This window comes from Terrapene carolina, unplaced genomic scaffold, assembly GCF_002925995.2.
Source record: "Terrapene carolina triunguis isolate 2854851 unplaced genomic scaffold, T_m_triunguis-2.0 Scaffold66, whole genome shotgun sequence".
In the NCBI taxonomy this organism is placed as follows: Eukaryota; Metazoa; Chordata; order Testudines; family Emydidae; genus Terrapene; species Terrapene triunguis.
Window position 1 is genome coordinate 24,487,070 of NW_020664417.1, and position 21,055 is coordinate 24,508,124.

At 38.1% G+C, this 21,055-nt stretch overlaps 1 protein-coding gene across 1 annotated transcript in view; it reads left to right on the forward strand.

Moving 5' to 3' along the window:
* Positions 1-8,578, forward strand: part of RBM46 (RNA binding motif protein 46) — a 30,680-nt gene extending 22,102 nt beyond the window's left edge. Inside the window, exon 4 of the mRNA XM_024198252.1 lies at positions 8,412-8,578. Within this exon, the coding sequence (XP_024054020.1) occupies positions 8,412-8,578 (167 nt within the window). The remainder of the gene's footprint in view (positions 1-8,411) is intronic.
* Positions 8,579-21,055: the final 12,477 nt, after the last annotated feature.

The window sequence follows — 21,055 nt, forward strand, 5'->3', positions numbered from 1 at the left end:
TCGTTTAGTCACTCTAATTTAAGGTTTTGCGTGCCAATAATACATTTTAATGTTTTCAGAAGGTCTCTTTCTATAAGTCTATAATATATAACTAAACTGTTGTTGTATGTAAACTAAATAAGGTTTATAAAATGTTTAAGAAGCTTCATTTAAAATTAAATTAAAATGCAGAGCTACCCGGACCGGTGGCCAGGACCCGGGCAGTGTGAGTGCCACTGAAAATCCACTCGCGTGCTGCCTTTGGCATGCATGCCATAAGTTGCCTACCCCGGTCTATACTGTAGTGGTAAGAAAAGACCCTTGGGGCCTTCAGAACCATGTAAACTATAAAAGAAGAAAAGACTACCTTCTCCAGATCTGGAGAGGAGAAAAGGAAAGTCACTGTCTTGATGTGTGTCTCTGGAGACTTTGCGTCCCATCACGGGTACCACTGACACACCCATCCTCTCTGGTACTGCGACCAGGGCACCAGATAAGAAGACCATGCTTTGTACCAAGAGACTGTCTTTTAAAGTACCTAAAATAATACCTGCATTGGGACCAGAGTCTGTGCCTCCGTGTCACAAGGATTCCAGAGCCAAGTCAAAATAGACATCAGTAGTGCCTTCAGTATCTAGATTTGAAGGACACACTGATTGTACTGCAGTACCATCTCTGGTACCACCAGATATTCTGACTCCTGATGTTTCCCACCTGGTGTGTCTGGTACTATCCATTTTCTAACCCCTGAGGACTTTTGGATCCTGGAGGAGACAGAATCACCACTTCTGAAAGGTACTGAAAAACGTTACCTGGTATGGCCTGTCCTCCCAAAGCCTACCTACACTCTGCTACCATCTTCAGTAGTGTTTGTCCGCAGGTACCATCACAGTCTCCAGTCCTTCACAAATTCTTAGAGATAACAGAGACACATTTCAGGCTGGTACCAATTCAGTGTGCTCCAGTATCTTCACACTGTCAATCTACGGTTCCCATGCAATTGCAGGATCCATTTCGGGCTCCCATACCAACTTGATCACCAGTACTGACACCATTTGTCCCTCCCATTGACATGGGCAATGACACTTCTTCTGATTCTAAGGGATCTGTATGAGGTTCCCCCTTTCCACCTCCCTCATTTGAGGTATGCCCTGATTATGAAACTTCTAACAGGGCAACCCTGGCAAGGACATCCGTGGGATCCTGACCTCTTTTCTTGTGCTCCACCACAGTGGTCTTATTGGAATCTATTGGCCCCTTTATGATGGACAGTTCTACAGCTCCCATTTCATAAGAGGGTCATCAGGAGCAGCATCGGTTACTCTTAAGCCCTTCCAGAGGAGCAAGAGCCACCTGTGGGCGAAGAAATCCTCCTCTTCCTCCACTGGACGAGGCTATCATATCTCCCTCATCACTTATGTTGGCTTATTTGAGGGCCTTTCAAGATCTTATGAAATGTGTAGTGGAGACCCTACATATTCTGTTGGAGGAGATGTAGGAACCCCAATACTTGTTGGATATTCTTCACACATCTCCTTGGCAAAATTGCCTTGCCCATCAATGATGCTCTCCTGATCCCTGCATGGTCTATGTAGCAAGTGCCAGCCACTATCTCACGTACTTATAAATAGGCTATTAAGAAATACTACATCCCACCCAAAGGCGTGGAATATTTCTTCTCCCATACTGCACCCAACTCCCTCGTTGAGGCAGTCAGTGAATGGAACAGACAACTTCAGTTCCACTCTACACAATCCAATAAAGAGCTAAAAAGACTGGATCTCCTGGGATGGAACAGCTACTCCTCTGCCTTGCTACAGTTCAGAGTAGCCAGTTGCCAAGCCCTGATGACAAAATGTAACTTTACAAACTATTCTAAATTCTCATCTTTTGTTGAATACCTGCCACAGGATCAGAGGATGATTTTAAGCCCTCATAACAGAAGGCCAGACAATCACCAGGGCATCTCTCCAGGCTTCATTAGATGCTGCCAACACAGCTGCACTCTCCATGGCTACAGCAGTAGTAATGTATCGGGCTGCTTGGTTGCAGTCCTGTGCTCTGTCTCAGGAGATGCAAAACACTGTTGATGATCTTCCCTTTGAGAGCCCCAAGTTTAGTGATGTCACAGAAGGTACTCTTTACTCTCTTAAAGCACCCAGGTGATGTTACAATCTCTGAGTATTTATATCTGGACCTCAAGGAGTAAACATCTTTGTCCACTCTGAGTGGTTCAGAATGGTAACCCTAGCAGCTATATCAGCCTTGTTTCTACAATACAGCAGAGCCTGCAAACAGCAGAGGCTTTCCTGCAACTTCTGGGTCATATTGCACCCTGTATATTTGTGACACCCTTAGCAAAACTACACTTCCAGTGTCTTTAAGCCTGGCTCAGAGCCATCTACCCCCCCCCCCCAACAAAAAGCATATCCAAGTGCATGTTAGTAACCCAGGGTTTCTCAGTTCTCTAAATTGGTGGACTGTTTTTCCATGTAATAACTTTTTTATTTAAGATTTTGATATTCTCATAGTTAAAAGATCTTTACATGCATGGCAGTCATTGAGTAATTCATGCATTAATAATAGTCTTTTATTTGGCTTTTTGGTATCACAAAATAAATAATCCCATATCATTGATATTCCTGTGAGATACCTGAATAAAATAAGGAAGGTCAATTTGCCATTTTTCAATATTTGTAAGGACCCAAGAGTCGTCACTTGTTCCATTATACTGTGTGTCTGAGACTTGCTTGAATTTCATAACCAGGTTTTCTGAAAATCTGGTCTAGTAATCTACTGAATTTGAAGTATAATTAGACAGAAATTTTGAACCATTCATGGTTCAAACTATGAATTTTCCACTAGTTTAAATAAATTAGTTTCTGTGTAAACAGTAACACGGTGCTTGGTTATAACAAGATGTTCCTGGACTTCAAGTGCATTGCAAGGCATGAGGCCAAAGCCAAATATTGTCCTAGAAATTTTGGTGGTATTGTACAGACTAATTTCTTAATGAAGGTGACTGCTTTTATCTTTTTTAACATCAGAAGTGGGTAATCTAGTTAACAAGTCTCCCTACATGTGTGATTGTACTGAAAATTGTTTGGAACTCTTTGATGGATATTCTCAGTTAATCCTGTCAGAATCTTGTGTCATGAGTTTGTAAAGCAATTTTAGTGATAATACCTAAGGGCCAAATTTTGATATCGTTATTCATATTTAGTACCTGGCTTCACAATTAGCCCAGGGTGACTATTTATAGAGTTGAGGTACTGCTCAACATGAGGAAAGATATCAAATTCTGGCCCTTATTGATATCTCTCTCTTTTTTTTTTAATGGCAGATATAAAAACGTTTGCTGCGGATATAATTTTTTGTAAATAATTGTCCTTTTTATGTTTTTTATATATATATATACATATAGAATTCTTAAAACATATTTCTCTTTCATTCTCTTACATAGGTCTGTACTGAGGGGATGATATTCCTTCTATGAAAGTAGTGGAGACAGAAAGAAACTGAAACTTCTGGAAACTTGCCTTAGACTGTATTGGAAATCTGATATATTTAATTATTTGCTGTGTTTACCAGAGAAGACAGCAGTCTTGTAGTTCTGGCATTTGTTTACACAGTTCAAGAAAAATATTTTCCTTCTTACATGTTGTCTTCCTTAAACTTTTATGGAGCCCTCCCTCGTAGGTCCTTTGTAGCGCGGTTTTTGAACTCCCATGTTCACTGACTTACTAGCAGTTGATATTTGGATCATCAGATTATTTTTAAAATCAATCAGGCACCCAACAAATGAACCTGATAGCCATCACAGAAAAGTGGAAGTCAGTGTAGTATTTTAACATACTGATGGGTATCGAGAATAGACGCATTATTTTAGAAATGGGATTTCCATTTCTCTTGGACCACATCATTCATCTTGAGATCCATGTGTGGATCTCCCTGTGTGCAGAAGAGGGACTCAGTCTTTCTGTATCAGTGCCCCAAACTGCCCTCCCACAGCCCTGCAGAGTGATATGTTTGTGATCAGAGATTCTTGCAGGGAGAAAGGTTGGGGGAGCAGGGGAAGCATGTCGCTATCACCCAACACTCACACCATTTACCACAGGTTGCATAAACTCTCTTGCAGAGCCTTTGGTGGTCCTCGGGAGCCTCCACAGCTAGAGGTGGAGTCCCTGGCATTGTGGCTGTAATGGAGCTTCACTTCACAGGGGGGAGATGCAAAAGGTTGGCGCTGCTGTGAGGATTTGTGTCCTTCTGTGAATCCTAGGGGATACAGCAGGTTTGCGGGTGGCTGCTCCATGGGGAAGGTATACGTTGTTCCCTTCCTCTAACATGACCATGCAGGGTCACCTCGGCGTGAATATTCCTTGACTCATAGTTGCTGCCAATGGTTTTTAATGTGGGAACAGACTACCTACGCCAGTGTCTTTTCATCCTAATTCAGAGGAATATTCAGAAACATAAACACTGCCGACTGCACAGATTTTGATTGTCATGGATAGGTTACAGTGATCCTAGAATTTACCTGCAGTAAATCTTTTAGTGTTTTCTTCAATGCTTTTTATTTTTTCTTTTCCTGCTCATTGTAATGAGTGTATAAGAAAGTTTATCTTCATTACAATTTCTAAATGACAGCTTTCTTGGGTTTTAATTCCAATTCATCATTTTCTCATGTTGTATGGCTAGCTGTATAAATTCAGAAGTATGGGGAACTGAAGCACAGAGAGGCTATCTAAAAATATAAATTCAGTTATTGTGTTCAACATAGTCCTTATAAATCAAGGACAAAATAGATAATTCCCCCGAGAAACTTTTTGCTCTTGGTCTGGCTTTTAAAGCAATGATTTCAACATAAATACTTAATCATATTATTTCCTTGAAGATACCAGTAGGATCCATCTTTCTACATATTAGTGAATAAAGAAACCTTTTCTTTCATGGTGCTATAATTTAAACACCAAGCCTTTCATATTGCCATATAATTGATTTATACTTTTTTTCAATATGGTCTGGTCTCAGTTTGCTTTATCAAAATTCAAGATGTATTTGTTGGAGCAATTAGAGCGAAGTAGGGAACCTTTTCCATAATCTGAAATCCTGATATCACCAGACTTTTTAAGCTACTAATATTATCCTGTGCTTTACTTTGATTCTTTCTTGAAACATTATTAGTTAGAATTTTTACAAAAAGATTTGTATCATTTTGATTGTTGTTAAAATTACAGACTTAAATGAGTTGCTCTCAAACTCATTATTCTTTTTTTTTTTCCTGAAGGTAATTTAATCATACACTGTATACCAGAAATTGATTCTTCTGTCTTTTTTTCAAAAAGTCTCTTGTAAAGAGAAGACTTAGTTTATTTGGAAGGATTTATATTGTTACAGGGTGCTCTTTACAGTGAGTGCTAGTGGTCTGTAATTTAGAAGCTTGTGAATATTTAGTAGGTGAGGGCTTTGTCACAGTTCTGAGCAAAGGGCAGTTTATAGTTGTGCCCCAGAAATCCAGGAGGCAAATAATCTGCACCAGTTTATATTTGGTACAGATTACTTTCCCCAGTGCACTAACTCAGTTACACTGGTTAGTGTGTTGAGGGGTTGAAGCCAAGGCTACTCCCCACCCCTTCCCACTGAGATTGCTCTCCCTCTAGTACTGCTACCTGTAAAGAGCCCCATTGCTCACCTGTGCAATTGCTTTAGCTAGTCTGCAGTCAGGTTTTGAATATGTTAGGTGCTGCACAGGTGAAGTTTATGGGTCTGATTTTTAAAAGGACCTTAACCCGACCTCCAATTTTGAGTGCATTTTGCAACCACAAACAATTTTATGCTCAAACTTGGAGCTTCTCACTTGAAAATCAGGTCTTATACATACAGATGCAAAATACTTTCTTGTGCTATGAGGCTTTCATTGTACTAAGACAATCTCTGCCTTCCTTTTTGGGCACAGAGTGCTAAAGTTTAATGGTGATGTGAAAGAAAAGAAATTGGGCTAATACCTTTTGTTGTTTCTTTGTGATGTATAAAGAAAGCATCATTTTTTTAAAAAAAAAGTCAAATACTGCCTCTTACATTAGAAATTAAGGTCTTATCTTCTCTAGAAGACTGAATGGATTATTAATAATTATTTCAGTTTGAGTTGTGGGTGCTCAGCACTTCTGAGAACCATGTCTTTAACTTCTTTGCCTCAGTTTCCCCATCTGTTTAAAGGGGGATACTTGTACCTACTCAACTGAGTTGTTGCAGGGTTAAATAGTCAAATGCTTTTAAGGCATTTTGAAAATATGAAGTTTTTTATTCATTCCTGAGTATTAATTATACTGTTGGGAATTTTTTGTAACCGAGTCTCCTAGGGTTCCATATACTTCAAGTAGGGATCACAACATTGTCTTGAAGATTCAGTTATTCTCTGTCTCCACTGCTTACAGACAGGGAACATAACCTCATCAGTCTGGATCTGTGTAGGAGAATTTGGAGAAAATAAATAACAGGTAAGAAATATAAACTTGGCGACATTGGGTCAAATTCATCCCTGGCATAACTTGATCCACTTCAGTGGAGTTTTAGTAGAAATGAAGTTGGCTCATTTTACTCTGCTGCTAAATGGCCAGGTTATGTCACCAGAGTTACAACCTTACTCTGAGTAGTCCCACTGAAATCAGTAGGATAGTTCATGAATAATTACTCAGTGTGGCAGAATATGGCACCCCAAAATGTGTTATTTTCAGAATGTATATTTAATGTGTTTAATAAAAACAAGTAAAATGAAAAGGCTGATAATACAAAATTGATATATAGCACATGAAATATATGAATAACTGGAATAATATAATATAAAGCATTTATCTTCTATACAGTATAAACAAATTATATTCTGTATTTATCAGAAGATGTTATGGGCCTGATGTTAATGTACATGACCCCATTTCAGAGCCAGAACAGTGTAAAGAAATGTTTCTGAATAACTTAGTAATAACTGGTCATTGGAAGTCATAAAGACGCTTTTTTAAAAATTACTTGATGAAAAGTATCTTAATTTTTGACTCTCATCTTGCACTGGAACTCTGGTGCATGGGTCTGCCTGCACAGTTGTCAGTGAAGGATCAGAACCTTTGCTTGCAAACTCATCACTTACTGATGTATACGTTTTTGCTAATTTCCACCGTGAATGTTGTTTGTTGGAAAATTAAATTTTGAAAAAAAAATCTTTTTTTTTAGTCTCAATACTGAAAATGAAACTAAACTTTCTAAATAGTTTCCATTTTTTAAATTTCTCCCATTTTTTTTCTTAACTAGGTCCTTTCTGATGATGCTTGAGCTTACACTACTGCTGTTGGTCTCATTCCTGTTGGCTAAACATTTATTCTCATTGACTTCATTAAGTTAATGCTTGCCAAAAAATTGAGGTACAGCATTTACAGAATTATGAGGATACTGCAGTGCAGACCTTAACCTTCACCTTAAACTGACTTTATTTGCAATTCCCTCTGGAGATAGTGTACAATGCTTTTTGGAAGCCAGAAGGTCTCCTTATTTCTAGAATCAACTCTGCACCTTGTTTGGCTTGAACTACCATGAAGAGCATAGTTGCATGTTTGAAAAGTTTAGAATTTATTATTTTGGAGAAAAGGATAACACTGTATGGTGTACGAGAATTACTGGGAAATAAAATATGTGTTTATTGGGAAACAACAATTCTACAAATAGCATCTCTGTATTTTAAATGGTTTAATTGAAAGATTAGTGAAATTTATTACATTTTATTTGTCTTTTTGCTAATGTTTGATTAATAGAGTTTTTGTTTTAAAGGGATGATTTATTTAAAATTGTATTTACCAGTAATACTTTAAATGGTAAGTAAAACTAGACTTTTATAAAAGGTTTGCAGTAATATGTAAATCAAATATTGGCAAAGTAATCTAGTTAGAATACCTCACCCTCCACATTTCTGTAGTTTTAGAGAAGATTCTATCAGTTTGTATTGTAAATAATAATAAATCTTAGAAAAAGGCAAAAATGAACTGGTTACACCTCTTCTTTCAGAGATGAAATCCCAGTATTTCTGTACCAGATCTAATTTGGAAGAAAATTAGTATCTTGCGGTAGTAATATAAATCAGAGATTTGTTTCTGCAAAGGTAGAAAGATGCAAAACAAATTTGTTAGTGGAAAGATACCTTTCCAGTCAAATCTGTGGTCCTGGTATAGAAGTATATCAGTGAAGTGCAGGTATTTGTGTCTCATACTGGTAAAACAGGATTTGCAATGCGACAAATCAGCATAGTCTCCATTGCTATCATCAAAATATTGAGGATTGAAACATGTTAGAAAATGATTTTTTTGTGTAGTAGTCTATTTTGTCTTTTTGAATTAAATTTGAATTTATAGACTTACATGCAAAGTAACTATTCATATATTTATTTACAGACTACAATTTTCGTCGCAGCTCAGTAAATAGCATTTCCCCTGTTAGTGCCACTCTCTCTTCTGGGACACCCAGCGTGCTTCCATACACATCAAGGCCTTATTTTTATCCAAGCTACCCCTTATCACCAACAATTCTGCTTGCTAATGGCAGCCATGTTGGACAGTGAGTATATATCTCTAATGAGGCCTCATTCTTTTGAAGAAAAAGTTGCACAGCATTAATATGAAAGTTTTCAATTTTAGTTTTTAATTGGGTCTACACTATTCATTTTCATGAGTAAAATATATTTATTTCCATATAGGGAACTTTTCGCATTTCACTAAATATAAGTATTTTACTAAGCATTTGTCAAAAGATAAAGTTCAAAAAAGTTTCTTTTCTTGGCCTGTGTACTGTAGATTGATGCTCTTTTATCTGTTTATGGTTCCTGGTCTAAGTGTGGGCAATAGAACCCAGTGGTTTATGTTAAGAATTTTTCTAATAATTACTTTACTGAATAGTATCTCTTTAATTTAATCTGTGCAAATATTGGTTGTAATCTTGTTACCAAGGATCGCTGTTATGTTGAAGATTAGTAGTTATTTAGCGAGAAGGCAACTATTATGTGGCCGGAAAATGATGCAAAAGAGAGATTTTAAGAAACTTTTTTTTTTAACTTTAAAGAAATAATTTACTATTGTGGTCCTTTGCATAGTTTTAGTAATAGAGTAAATTATCTTACTTTTTGTGCTGTTAATTTATTCAGAGTTAAAATTGTTAAGCTTCATCTGTGTTTTGGTATTAACTGTGTATAATAGTTCTGTTTTAAAAAAGAGTTGTGCTGGTTTTTTTTTAATGTTGAAATCATGTGTTAATTTCTGTACTTGAATTCAAATATTTTGACATTAAATTTATGCTGTTCTTTAAAAGATATTTGTGGGGTTTGCATATATTGTTGAATGCTCAACATTTAGAGACAGGGCCTCATTCTCCCCCCAGCGGAAGCACTTACATATATGAACTTATCTTTAAGCACATGCTTTGAGGGTAAAATAACTTTATTTTAGAGATGCTGTGTGAATGGGGTGGAGGTTCATAAACTAGCTTGGCATGTTTCACTGTTACATAAGAAAATTTGACGTGGACCAACCTTGGGACTCTTGTTCCTTTGGTCAGTGAAGCTTAAACACGAAGCAAATATAATCAGAATGCTAATATTGTTTATCTGTCAGTTCAGGAATAACATGGATGGCTGGTATAGGAGAGGAATTCAAAACGTCAGTCTAGCACACTTTTGCTTTTGGTATAAGAAAAAAGTACTTCAGTTTTTATTATATTGTACAATGTTCAATTAAATTGATTCCTTAGAACAGGGAATCTTAACCTGAGAGTGAGGCACAAATTGCCTGGTATAATCTGCAATTTTGAATTTGAATTCGGGGTATCAGAAATCCTTTGTCTTCGCTCAGATTAATTTTTGAATAATTTTCATGATGATTTCTTTAATATTGAAGCACTCTTTAACCAGTCAGTTGTGCATATGTGAAAATATGCTGAGTTTTGTACATATACAAGAAAACATACTTCATTTAATACTGATAGTATATTTATTAATAACCTTTTTAAAACCCTTCCCCCAGGATTAGCATTCCATAAGTGTTAAACATAACACTTGTAGTAGTCTGTACAAAAGTGTGAAAAAATCCTGTAATGCTTTTGAGGGAATCTTCCTGTGTGGGGTGGGCCATGCAAGGCCCTCTGGGACATTAAAGCCTGTTGTCTATGTAGAGTGATCACGAGTGTAGAGGACATGCGGGGCCTCCTTGCCACTTACCAATAGGCCAGCAGGGAGGGTTTCTTGGGGCAGGCTGTGGGATGGTTATGGGATTTCATGACTACTCATCTAATGAGCTGGGTGGGGTATCAGACATTTTGTATGAAACCTGTAGGATAGAATAATAATTGCAGGGACTACATTGCAGCCATGCAACCACAATGGCGGTTTAAACCTGTGTACCCCCACTTCATACTCTGAGCAAAGACTATATGGGCTTTGCAAAGGGGAATGAATTCGATCCTTTTCAATTATCATTGACTTTAGTAACCAGATTCATAATTTTCCCTAAGGTAATTCAAGCTACTGTTGCTGTACAAAATGCTGACTGACCAAAAGTATAAAGGCTTAAAAAGAACTGGTTAAAATTGAATTGTATTAGCAATACTTGGCTGTATGTAAGCTGAATGTATTCATTCCTGGAAATTTTAGTTCCTCTGAAAGGAAAGTTCATCTGGTCATTCTGGAGTTAACAGTGTTGTAAGGAATAAGCTAAAGAAATGGCTGATGCACAGTGAATGTTGATCCATTTGTGGGTTTGAAGTCATGTGTAGCATGTGTATTATACACTTTATATAGAGTAAGCAATTTAAAAAAATCTCAACAAATGCATCTGCCTGAGTGCCTTCTCCTTTGATACTTGACACAAATGTGCTGGTTACACAATCTTCAGATAATTGAGAAATCTCTCAATGGAACCTGTTAATCTTCAGGAAGGACAGTTGTCACAAAGCTTTTCTCATTGAATTTTGAAAAATTATAGGAAAACAATTGAATTGTGTACTGTGATTTATACTAATACTGTACATGCTGGTCAAAAAAAGTGGAATCCATTTACAAATCTACGATACAATAAATAGTTTAGTTTTGAGAGTGGACACTGCAAGGGTATATAACACATCTTGGAAAGATTCTTTATTTTTGTGTGTGTGGGTCATCCTGTGCTAAGCCCCCTTTGTACCAATTAACCATTAAAGCTGCGCTAAGTCAGAGAATTCCCCCAGCATCAGGGAAGTTGACATGGGCAACTCTGTGCCCTCCCCATCTCCTACTAAGGTGTATGCTGGGAGCCACAGGGTATGGCCAGAGTTTGTGGCATTCTGGCAGTCTCTGCTAGTGGGGCTGTTACAAGCCACCACAACTTGGAGCAGTCCCAAGGCCTAAAATTTATGGTTATGGCTGAATAGCTCTGGGGCTTGGCGTGTCAAAGTTGGTTGCAAAATACCTTTTCCCATCCTGCCCCTGTCCTGTGCACTGAGTACTGTTCTGACACTTCTGAAGATGGCGGGGGGGGGCATTGTAATTAAATATTTAAGTGACCCCTTCAGGATTTGAATCTTGGTGCTGAAAGCTGGCACTCTAACCAACAGCATCATGCTACTTATCAAGAATATTGCTCCTTCATAAAGAATTGCCTAACATATTTGCGACCAGCCTGCTACTGCAGATGCAGTATTATAGCAGGGTTCTGTGGCAGAAGCAGGGAGAGCAGCTGCCAGAGTACTCCATATAGTTAATTCCTTAATACTAACTGAATATTTGTACCTACAAAGTGTTTTCTATCCAAGGAACTCGGAGAGCTTTACAATAATACTTACAGAACTTCTGTAAGGTAACTATTATCCCCATTTTACAGATTGGGAAACCAGGGCACAGTGCAATTAAATGACTGGCACAGAGTCACCCAGGGCCTGATTTAAAAAAGGCATTTAGGAAACCTAAAGCTGCAGATTGATGCTTAGTAGGATTTTCAAAAGCACCTAGCGGTCTAACTCCCATCTTTGTAAAATACTTTAGAGCATTTATACATGCTACATAAGTGCAAAGTATAATTATTTATTACTGTTTATTAAATGGCATCTCCACTATTGGGAATCCCCAGTGGGAGTTAGGTGCCTAGTGGAATTTTCAAAAGTGTCTATAGCCAACTACTACCTTTTTAAAAACAAACAAACTGTCCCACAAATCTGTGGCAGATAGAACTCAGACCTCTTTATTCTCAGTCTTGCACTTTAACAGCCAGGCGCTACCTAAATGAAACTAGGTAATATAGACTCACCTAGCAGCCATAGATTAGGGCATGAGCCAGAACTGAACTAAAGTTGCACAGCAGGAAACTTGTGCTAAATTTAACACCTTTTAAGCACAGTACTGGTGCCAGGCTTGCAGGCAATAGTAGGGATTCCATTTAATAAACAAAATAGTATTAACTAATGATACTTCCCCCTATATAACATCTGAAGGCTTGAAAGTGCTTTACAAAGATGGGTAATATCACTATTTTACAGATGGGGAAATTGAGGCACAGAAAGCATTGACTTGCCTGACATCACAGATTGAATCATTGACCAAATCAGAACTAGAGCCTAGATACATTATGCCATTAATAAAGAACTCATTAAGTGGATTCTCCTCTACTAATTATATTATCTTGTTTCTTGGACATTTATTTTTTATGCTGCAACAGCGTGTAGCTGCAATTGACTTCCAATTTCCTGCAGAGGGAGGCATTTGCCAGTACATAAAAACAAGGACTTCAAGTTAAATGATCCTTTTAACACTGGAAGGGGTAGCTTTATATAGCAAAAACGCTAAACCTTTCTCCTCAAACCAAACTATGGAATTCAAATAGTATGTGTCATCCAAAATGAATTTTTTATTCATTTATTGTGTAAAAGTCTATTTTGTATGTAAAAGAGTATATACTGGAAGATGGATAATAGCTCCAGTCCAGCACAGTTATTTCTAGGAAAATGAAATCGTCATGGTAAGAAACATTTATTTTTGCCCATAGCTGTACTGATCAAATATACATTTACAGAAAAATGAGTTTTCTCTCTCATTTCTACATCACCAGCAACTGGATGATTATATAGGAGAAAACTCCCTTCATCCCTGTAAAGTGAATAATGCATTGTGAACAACACTTCCAGTGGAACTTTTTCTATTAAAGGCATATTGTTTTAAGCTACCAAGAAATCACTTATTTTCTTGAGTGCTACAAGAGAGCGTTGGATCATCTAGCTTGACTTGCAGTATAACACAGGCCATAGAATTTCAAATGACTACCCCAGTGTTGAGAGAAAATGTATTTGACTAAAGAAAGGCATCCAGGCTTGATGTGAAGACAAGAAGAGATGGAGAATCCACCACTTCTCAAATCTGATAGCATCAATGGGATCAATCTTTCAAGTTACAGCATTGTATATAGCTCTCTAACAACTATAAACAATGCTGTATTTTATTGTTCATATACTTTAATGCTTGCTATACAACAGTTTGTGCCAAACTTTTGAAACTTGAGCCCTGTTTAGGAAAATGAAACAACACTCCTTTTTCAGCTCCACCATGTGCTGTAAAAGGCCCGCCCTTCTTAATTTATACATCTGCCCCTCTCCAACTAGCCTTCAAGCCTCCTTGTGGGCTGTGCCCAATGCTTTAGGAAATGCTGCTGTACATAAAGTTTCTACAGACATTCCACTTAATTCTAAAACATATGTGACAGACGCAATGGAAATTTACATTATAGCACTAGCCAACTTTGTAGTTATTTCCCATTTCCTACTGGTTGAAGCTGTAGTGTAGATGGGCTCACCACCTTCTTCAGGTTAGAGTGCATGATAGAGAAAATGTGCGCATCCTGTATGCACTGCTGCCTCCACCATTGCTATCAACAGGTCCTTATTTTCTAGCTAAGACAAGGCATCTGTGGTCATGTCCAAATTTTCAAGATTACTGCAAACAAGTGCTTTGATTTCTTATGCACTTTCTGAAGCAGAGTTGTACTCTCATAACAGTGTTATTTAAATCCTAGACTTAGAAAAAAGAAATGTACACATCTAGATAAATACAAGACATTCTCAAGGATATTAAGACAGATATGCGTTGTGATCGGCGTTCTCTCTGTGAGGGCTGATGGACTGATCGATCAAGGTGATGAAGGTGGATATTGGCACTGGGATGGGGTGGGAGTAGATCCATAGCTGATATAAATTGTTATAAGCTCTGTTTGCACTGGGTGAGGATTTGACCTCGTATGGTAAGCTGAGGGAAAGATACTAAGCACTATAAAAATATATTAAACTTTTTCTCAATAAAATAAAAATAATAGAAAATTACTGCATTACGTACAGCAAGTGAGTAACATATCTGGAAGTGTAAGTCAGTGGTCTTGACCCATCAGGTCACTGCAGTAATTAGAACAGTAGAGTATTCCAATGGACGCTGTGCTATTTACTTTTGAAATTTACGTATTCGCTGTAAATCAAAATGCTTGACAGGCATGACAAATTTGCTATGTAAATGTTGCCAAAGTTTACAAAAGGAAAGAACCGACATGAACATTTTCAAGAGGTAAATATAATACTTCAAGCAGCATCTGGACACTTAAGTTTTTCATCAATTTTTCTGGAATACTTTTAAAAGTGTAAATTCCTAAACATTATAGCTTATGAAGATAATGTATAAATAGCTTCAAGTACTCTTTAATCTTTGCAAACAGTTCTCATGCTGCCCCTATGCATACACTAAAGGATCTCTAATGGTAAAACAAGGATGTCCATAACAGTTCACAAAATTCATGTTTTATTAGCTCATTCTATTACAAAGCAAGCTAATATTTTAGTGCAGTGGGGTCTTTCTGCCCATTTGATTCTCTAGGAATACAACATCCAATTGTTTTTATTTTACATTGCTGCCCCAAATGACCGTAGCTTGCTTCTTGGTTTAGAGAAAGAGTTGGCACAGGAATGCTGCGTGGCAGAGTTTGGGCAAGTCTCTTACAGTCCTAGATATCCAGCATTGTAACTTGTAATGATTTTTGATGATAGGTAGCATTTCCATTTCATACTAGATTTATGCTTATCTGATAAATTTCAATCTCATGAGATACCCTTGTTCCTTACACCACACTGAGAGAAATTTTTCTACTGTTTAAACCCAACATGATAGAAAATAGAATCACTTTTGAACTTTCTTGTTTTCAGTTATTCCCTTAGGCCTAGATTCTGCTTAGACCTTATGGGATGCTCATTGTGGTAAAGTGTAAGCAGCCTCCACTTTGCACAGCCTGTATAATGGCTGGGATTGCCAAAAATGCTGCCTAATTACTAGATTTTTTTTTTAAGTAAATGTTTACAAAAATAAAAAGATAAGAAAAATCAGGGTTTTGGAAAATTTTGATTTTTTTGGCAAAAAATTCTAAATGAAATGTTTTATTCATTTTAAAAATTAAAAGTTTAGATGGGTATACTCCCCACTCTCACTTTTATTTTTTTTTCACTTGGAAAAGTGGAAGGTAAACAAGTGACAGAGTGGATTTTTTTCATTTTTTTTACTCTGTCCCCCTTGTTTGCAAGTTGCTAGAAAATTCTGAGTACATGAGCCAATCATAGTAGAGAGATTTGCATATTTACAAGGTTATTGATAAATTAACTGTTTTGTGATTATTTAAATCCCTAACAATGACTATCAGGCAATCTGAATACAGAGGATTACATACCATAAAATTATTGAGAAATAATCATAAAATAATTACCAAGCAGGACCATCCCCCAAATCCAAGATACCGAGAATTGCAAAACTGGGTAAAAACTAAATAGTTATGCAATTCCCTATATATGGATTATTGGAGACAATTCCAATTAAGTATAATGTTTAATCATTATAGAATTAAACATTTTTTAGGGTTTTTTTTAAAAAAAATTCTGCTTTAGAGGTACAATAGGCGCTTTATAAGGAACATGGCAGTTAATTAAAGCACTAAATTGGCAATTTGTGCACTTAATAATTAACGTGTTTCTTTGATTTTTTTGGTAACATTTCTGTTAAATTTAAATAAAATTGCTGATGGACAAATTCTAATTGCATTTAAGCAGATACCAGTTTCATAAAATTAGGCAAGCTTTTAAAAAAAATCAATGTAGTGATTAATAATTATGCCAATATAAGCAGATGTCCTTGTATAATGGGAATATTCTCTCCAAATAATTTTAGTGTAGATAACTTGTTTTTACAAGTTGTAAAATAACTTTATTACTTTAAGATAAATTTGTTTTCTATATGTATTTCAGAAAGAATATTTCTTATAATATGTAAGATATAGTAACGAAGTGCACTGTGTTCATGATGGACAATAAATAACTGCACAGTGAACCAAAATGTATCCCAATTCATAGCCTACCACTAAAAGAGTTATGACAACACATCCATTATAGAATCTTTAAACACTACTAGTGTTTTGAAGCATTGCTGAATGTTGAGGTGGAAGAAGAGAGAAGGTGAGGACAGCAAGACCAACTAGACAGATTGTCAACTGTTGAAATGATTTAAAGTTGTTATAGAGAGATTTCATTATCTTCAAGTTACAATCCATATCGTCAGTTCAATACATTTTTTAAGACAGAGACATACAATACAAGTAACAATGACCTATGTTCGCACTGCTTGAAAAAGCTCAACAAACAGCTGAAGTAGGAGATTTTATATAAAAATCTTGCTCAAGTTGCATGGGAGGTAATTGTTTGGCTATCCTCGGCACTGGTGAGGCCTCAGCTTGACTACTGTGTCCAGCTTTGGGTGCCACGCTTTAAGAAAGATGTGAACAAAGTCGAGTCCAGAGGAGAGCAACAAAAAAGAAAGGTTTAGAAAACATGATCTGTGAGGAAAGGTTTAAAAAATGACATGTTTAGACTTAAAAAAACTGATAGGGGACCTGCTAACAGTCAAATATGTTAAGGGCTGTTATAAAGAGGATGACAGGTTTCAGAGTGGTAGCCGTGTTAGTCTGTATCAGCAAAAACAACAAGGAGTCCTTGTGGCACCTTAGAGACTAACAAATTTATTTGGGCATAAGCTTTCGTGGGCTAGAACCACTTCATCAGATGCATGGATTGGAAAATACAGTAGCAGGTATATTTATACATAGTACATGAAAAGATGGGAGTTGGCTTACCAGGTGGGGGCGGTGGGGTCAGTCTAACGAGACCATTCAATTAACAATAGAATACCAAGGGAGGAAAAATCACTTTTGTAGTGGTAATGAGGGTGACACATTTCAAACAGTTGACAAGAAAGTGTGAGTAACAGTATTGGGAAATTAGTAGGGGGAAATTAGGTTTTGTAATGACTCATCCACTCCCAGTCTTTATTCAGGCCTAATTTGATGGTGTCCAGTTTGCAAATTAATCCCAGTTCTGCAGTTTCACGTTGGAGTCTGTTTTTGAAATTTTTTTGTTGAAGAATTGCCACTTTTAAGTCTGTTATTGAGTGACCAGGGAGGCTGAAGTGTTCTCCTACTGGTTTTTGAATGTTGTAATTCCTGATGTCAGATTTGTGTCCATTTATTCTTTTGCGTAGAGAGTGTCTGGTTTGGCCAATGTACATTGCAGAGGGGCATTGCTGGCACATGATGGCATATATCACATTGGTAGATGTGCAGATGAATGAGCCCCTGATGGTGTGGCTGATGTGGTTAGGTTCTAGGATGGTGTCTCTTGAATAGATATGCGGATAGAGTTGGCACCAGGGTTTGGTTCCTGGGTTAGTGTTTTTGTTGTGTGGTGTGTAGTTGCTGGTTAGTATTTGCTTCAGGTTGGGGGGCTGTCTGTAAGCGAGGACTGGCCTGTCTCCCAAGGTCTGTGAGAGTAAGGGATCATCCTTCAGGATAGGTGGCAGATCCTTGATGATGCGCTGGAGAGGTTTCAGTTGGGGGCTGTAGGTGATGGCTAGTGGCGTTCTGTTACCTACTACAAGACAGGCCCAACAAAGAAAGTAACTTCTGGGTACCCTTCTGATTCTGTCAATCTGTTTCTTAACTTCACCAGGTGGGTACTGTAGTTTTAAGAATGCTTGATAGAGATCCTGTAGGTGTTTGTCTCTGTCTGAGGGATTGGAGCAAATGAGGTTGTATCTTAGAGTTTGGCTTTAGACAATGGATCGTGTGATGTGGTCTGGATGAAAGCTGGAGGCATGTTTCCAGAAAACACCATCCCAGCCACTATGGATGTAGAAGCTCTCTACACCTACATTGCACACAAAGATGAACTACAAGCCTTCAGGAATAGTATCCCCTATAATGTCACGGCAAACCTGGTGGCTGAACTTTATGACTTTGTTCTCACCCACAACTTTTTCAAATTTGGGGACAATTTATACCTTCAAGTCAGCAGGACTGCTATGGGTACCTGCATGGCCCCACAGTATGCCAACATTTTTATGGCTGACTTAGAACAACGCTTCCTCAGCTGTCGTACCCTAACGCCCCTACTCTACTTGCACTACATTGATGACATCATCATCTGGACTCATGGGAAGGAGGCCCTTGAGGGATTTCAACAATTTCCACCCCATCATCAACCTCAGCCTGGATCAGTCCACACAAGAGATCCACTTCCTAGACACTACAGTGCTAATAAGTGATGGTCACATAAACACTACCTTATACCAGAAATCTCCTGACCACTATACTTACCTACATGACTCCATTCTTGTATAAATGTATTTTCCACTCCATGCATCTGATGAAGTAGGTTCTAGCCCACGAAAGCTTATGCCCAAATAAATTGCTAGTCTCTAAGGTGCCACAAGGACTCCTTGGTGTTTTTGCTGATACAGACTAACATGGCTACCACTCTGAAACCTGTCATCCTCTTTATAACAAGGACTCCTTGTTGTTTTTGATAAAGAGGATGGTGATCAAGTTTTCTCCATGCTAACTGAAAATAGGTCAAGAACTAATCAGCTTAATCTACAAAAAGGAAGATTTAGGTTAGATATTAGAAAAAAAAATAACTAAAGGTAGCTAGGTAACTGGAATAGGTTACCCAGGGAAGTTGTGTTATCCTCATCCTTGGAGATTTTTACGAACAGGTTAGACAAACATCTGTCAGGGATGGTCTAAGAATACTTGGTCCTGCCTTTGAGCAGGAGGCTGGACTAAATGACTTCATGAGTCCTTTCCAGTCCTATATTTCTATGATTTGCCTTTTTATCACATGAGCTTCACATCCTCTTTCCCAATGAATTCAAGGAAGAAACAAAAGAGTTAATAGTTCATTAAATCCTTTATTAATGTCTTAAGGGCTGCTTCAAAGCTCATTAAAATAAATGAGGCTTCTATATTGACCTCCATGGACTCTGATTCAGGGCTTTGTGGTTCTGTAAAGACACCTGATAAGAAGTGATCCAGCTTATTGAGAATTCAGGGTGTAACAAATGAAGAAATTGTGCTTGAGAAAGGGTTAAGGTGATGACTACAGCTGTGGAAGAAGTAAGTGAAAAGAATACGAGAAGATCTTATGATATGCCATACCACCAGCATAAAAAAAAGAGGTAAGCCATCTCAAGGAAAAGGAGTAAGTGAAGTCAGCTGGCAAAAGAAATGAGATCTTGAGCTGTATGTTAAGGTCATGCTCCCATTCTTAAATTCGTAAGAATAAAGGACAACCCAAGGGAAAACCCATTGGATATCTTGAATACTCTTCTATCGAGTGTGGTCAGGCTGGGTGAGCTCCTCATGACTGACATATTTGCATAGGGCTAGATTCACAAAGGGATTTTAGGCATTGCAGTGCCTAACTCCTAGTCACCAGGTGAAATTCTCAGCCCTGAGGTAGGTCCCTAGGCTCCCCATATAATGCACAGGGAGAGTTAGGCACCCATAAAAGTGATTATCAGAAGCAAGCAAGCTGAGTGGGGAGCCACCTCAGCAAGCCAGGAGTTAAATGCAGTGATTTAAGGCCAAGATTCACAAAGGTACTTAGGTGTCTGATGGGCCAGAGGGAGGTGCTTATCTCTGCTTGTGATTCTCAGCTATGATCCCTCTTGGGGAGTTAAGCATCTAAGTCAGGTCAGCCATTTCTCATGAAAGACCACAGAGCCGTCCCTATTGTAGTCAATAGTCCATTGGTTAGGGTATTTAACAGGGATGTGGGAGACATGTTTTCAAATCCTTGCTGTACCTGATTTGGAGCAAGACCTGAACCCAGCTCTGCTGTATCCCAGGTGAGTGCTCTAACAGTCAGGCTGTTTTAGGGTGGGGCCTTTTACAATCACTCCTGGTGCAGATAGTGGTTAAAGCACTCACCTGAGATGTGGGAGACCTGCGTTCAAGGCCCAGCTCCAACTCAGGCAGAGCAGTGATTTGCATTTGGGTTTCCCATATCCTAGTAGAGTGCCTGAACCACTGTGCTACACACCCAACCAGCCCCCAAAATTCCTGACCTACTTGCCCTCTGGCTATATTTTGCTCTGGTAAGGTGAGCTTAGAGCACGCCTACCAGATTGGGCCCCACAGGTGAGAGAGACCGGGAAACACCTACTTTGAGAATCCCACTGAAGGTTTGGCTTGTGCTTGTGCTGCAAGCAGCTTATTAACTGTGAGGTGACATCAGGACGTCTGTAGCTTTGACCATGCCTTCTGGGTAGAAATGTAGGCATCTAGGGGGCTTTAGGCACCTACAGGTGAGAATGTCACTGGTGCCTAAAAGTTGGACTTTAGGCACCTAAAAAAGCAGTTAGGTACCTCTGTACCTTTGATGATCTGGACCTTAGTTTCCTGTGAAAGATGGGGTATTATTTGATGTTGTGGCTAGATTACTAGTCCCCCAGACGTTGTGTTTTAGTTTTTTTTTTTTTTTTTTTAAAAAGCATTAAATTGTATTAATGTCTTCCCCACCCTTTTTGCAGGATCCTTTATATCCCATTTCATTATTAACCTCTCTCTGTTAGTGCCTCTTGCAAATCTTTATACTGTGCTATAGATTCCTTCTCTTAAGATCACTGACAGCAGGGCCGGCTCTAGCTTTTTTGCTGCCCCAAGCAGCAAAAAAA